Source organism: Perkinsus marinus (assembly GCF_000006405.1).
Source record: "Perkinsus marinus ATCC 50983 genomic scaffold scf_1104296935302, whole genome shotgun sequence".
Taxonomy (NCBI): Eukaryota; Perkinsozoa; order Perkinsida; family Perkinsidae; genus Perkinsus; species Perkinsus marinus.
The window spans coordinates 809,950-812,606 of record NW_003214508.1 but is presented as its reverse complement, the minus strand read 5'-3'; the positions used below and the strand labels follow the sequence as shown (position 1 = coordinate 812,606).

General features: G+C 49.6%; 1 protein-coding gene across 1 annotated transcript in view; it reads right to left on the bottom strand.

Moving 5' to 3' along the window:
- Positions 1-2,575: 2,575 nt before the first annotated feature.
- The window catches only part of Pmar_PMAR003544 (Ethanolamine-phosphate cytidylyltransferase, putative), a gene marked incomplete at its 3' end in the record, with an annotated part of 1,972 nt that continues 1,890 nt past the window's right edge, over positions 2,576-2,657 (bottom strand). The window contains exon 12 of the mRNA XM_002784239.1: positions 2,576-2,624. Within this exon, the coding sequence (XP_002784285.1) occupies positions 2,576-2,624 (49 nt within the window). The remainder of the gene's footprint in view (positions 2,625-2,657) is intronic.

Genomic DNA, 2,657 nt, shown 5'->3' with positions numbered 1-2,657 from the left:
CTAAGTAGTGCGGCTTCGGACGGATAACCACAGCCAGGCGAGTCAGGTGCAAGTACGATAAGGTAGTGATGAACACCCCCTCGTGTTACAAAGTCAGAAAGGTTCGGTGTCGAGTGGTATAGTTGTTAAGCGCTCGCCCATTTGGTACAGAAGTGGACAAATTCCCCAGTATAAAATTTGGTACAACACAATCGTCGGTGTTTGAGTTTGTCACGAATTCGTGTTTTTTTACACCACCGAAAACGTTTGGTTCAAAAGTGGATTGGTACAAAAGTGGAGACACGTTTGACACACCTTCGATTTGTCGGATCCAAGTTTGACAACACACATCCAACTTTGACACACCCTTGATTTATCAAGTGCAAGATTGACACTATCTTATCCACTGGATAATTATCCAGGAATGACTAGTTTGACAATACGCACCTACCATGTACACGTTTCGAGTAGAAACTTTCTACGACGTGAATTATGGTGACCTATGCTGAGGTATGGACTCCTCGAGTCTCGAGGATGATGCTTGTGTTTGAAACTTTGTGAAAAGTGCTTGTTTCGTGGTCGTGCACAGCCCCCGCAGTCGTAGAAGCGGATCCTGCCGAGGGGAGAGGAAGTACCATAGTGGAAGGTGTCGCTCCGTGCGCAAGAGCCGTGTTGTCGGCGTTGGATGATCCAACTTGGATTCTAAACTCACACGCAGAATTTTCGATTCAGGTCACTTGGGCCAGTAGATCTTGGAAAAACATGACTTCTGCGCTATCGTCGATTCACTGGGCGTGTTCCCGGTCACCAAATAGGGACCTCCTTCAGGCAAAAAGCCCTGATCCGTTCGCTAACCAAGTTTCACGCCAACAGCCAACGTGAGAACCAAACTCAATGCTCAAGGTGACATGCAGAAAATCTAGGAGCCCTGCGGCCCGTGTTAGCTTTAATTTTTTGGGGCGGGCGACTGAGATAGCAGATAGTGATGGTGTTGTGCAACTCGACACTTGTAGCCGATGTGATGTGAAAGAAAGAATACTTATTGAGCGGTTGGCCTGGTTTTAGCTACGGAAAAATCGATCAATTCACGTGTGCAGGCCACCTTGCACACAGGCTGTGTGCAAGGCTGTGTGACACAGCCTTGTGCGTCACCTTCACGCACCAATCACAGCAACCTGACGATGTGGTCATCTTTCCCAGATGACTCAGCGAAAGAAAATTGATTTGTGACAGAAATAGCTGATAATAATATCAGGTAACCATGCCATCTATGAATGTAAAAAGACATGCATAGAGAGCATGAAGAGACATTGTCTCCGAGACAGCAATGCACACGGTACTCGTGACACAATGCAGCGAGGCTAGCAAAATGGGAAATCTGAGGCCCGAACACTTAGGGTCGCAGTGTCCACCGGGCCTCCATCAATGTGGATCGTACAGATCGGGCGAGGCTCTTTCCCAGCTCAGGAGGTGCGAAAGGGTTTGTCGGGCGTGTATACCCCCCGCACTAGTAGGTCGTGCGTAACAACCTCTTCCCTCTGATTAACCCTTACTCCCACGGGACGCGTGTTGAGCAACAGGGTCACATAATCCAGCACCGTTTGCGATACTTTAGAGGCTTTGCCCTGATTGGCTTTCAGGAACAGAGCTCGAACCTTATTCATTCCAAGGTCGTGGACTTTCTCCACCTTACCTTGCATCCAAGGCGATCTAGTATTTGCATAAACCACCTGGACGTTCATGGATGACATAGCGTCTCGAAACTTGTCACTTTTGAAGTAACTCGCTGTATCAACATGCATGTACTTGATCGCATGGCCTATCTTCGTTACTAAGATATGATAAGCGCGCACTGCTCCTGCCACAGTCGCTCCTGTAGCTAGGCACACCGTCGTGAAAACCTTCACGTGATCTCCTAACGCCAGGAAATCACAGAACACTACTGTGAATGGTACGCATTCGTCCACCAACTTCTTCATATCGTACGAATGGGATCCAATTCCGTGCCCCTACTGGAGGGACGCGCGTAGAATTTGACACCCTACACACCGATCAAGGTGCTTACGCACACTTAAACGTAACCCCTCGATGAATAGGGTATGAACCTTCGCCATAGTGGCGTCGATAGACCCGTGTCTCGTCGCACGATGTGCCTCACCAATCACTAGGGAGACCAACTCAGGTGCCCGATAAAGAGGAATAATCGGCCTATACTCTACCGATTGATCCAACTTAAAGAGACGCATATAGGCAATCCCCTCATCTAGCTTTATAGCATCGGCTCCGGTGCTTCTAAAGCCGGCGTAGCAATCACCCTGTGCCGCTCGTGCTATGGCCAAAAGGTCATCCTTGCTGGATGTGTCTCGGTACTCGATATCGAGTAGAGCGCCTTTTCCACTCCGATCTGACCTTCGAGTGGTGCCTCCGTCCGAATCCACGCCCCGCTCGGCCTTCTGTGCCCGAGCATTTTCTCCCAAAAGCCGGAGGACCACACGCACCAACGCAACGTTGTGCGCTGCTTCAGCCAATGTCCGGCAACCACGAGCCACTCTATCAGCTAGTGTACTGGCTCCGGGTGGTTTCCCAGCAGCTCTTCTCAGTACAACCTGGAGTGCCTCGACTGGTTGACATTCCCCTTGCAGTACCTAATCTGAGAGACTCCAGCAAAAATCATCAAC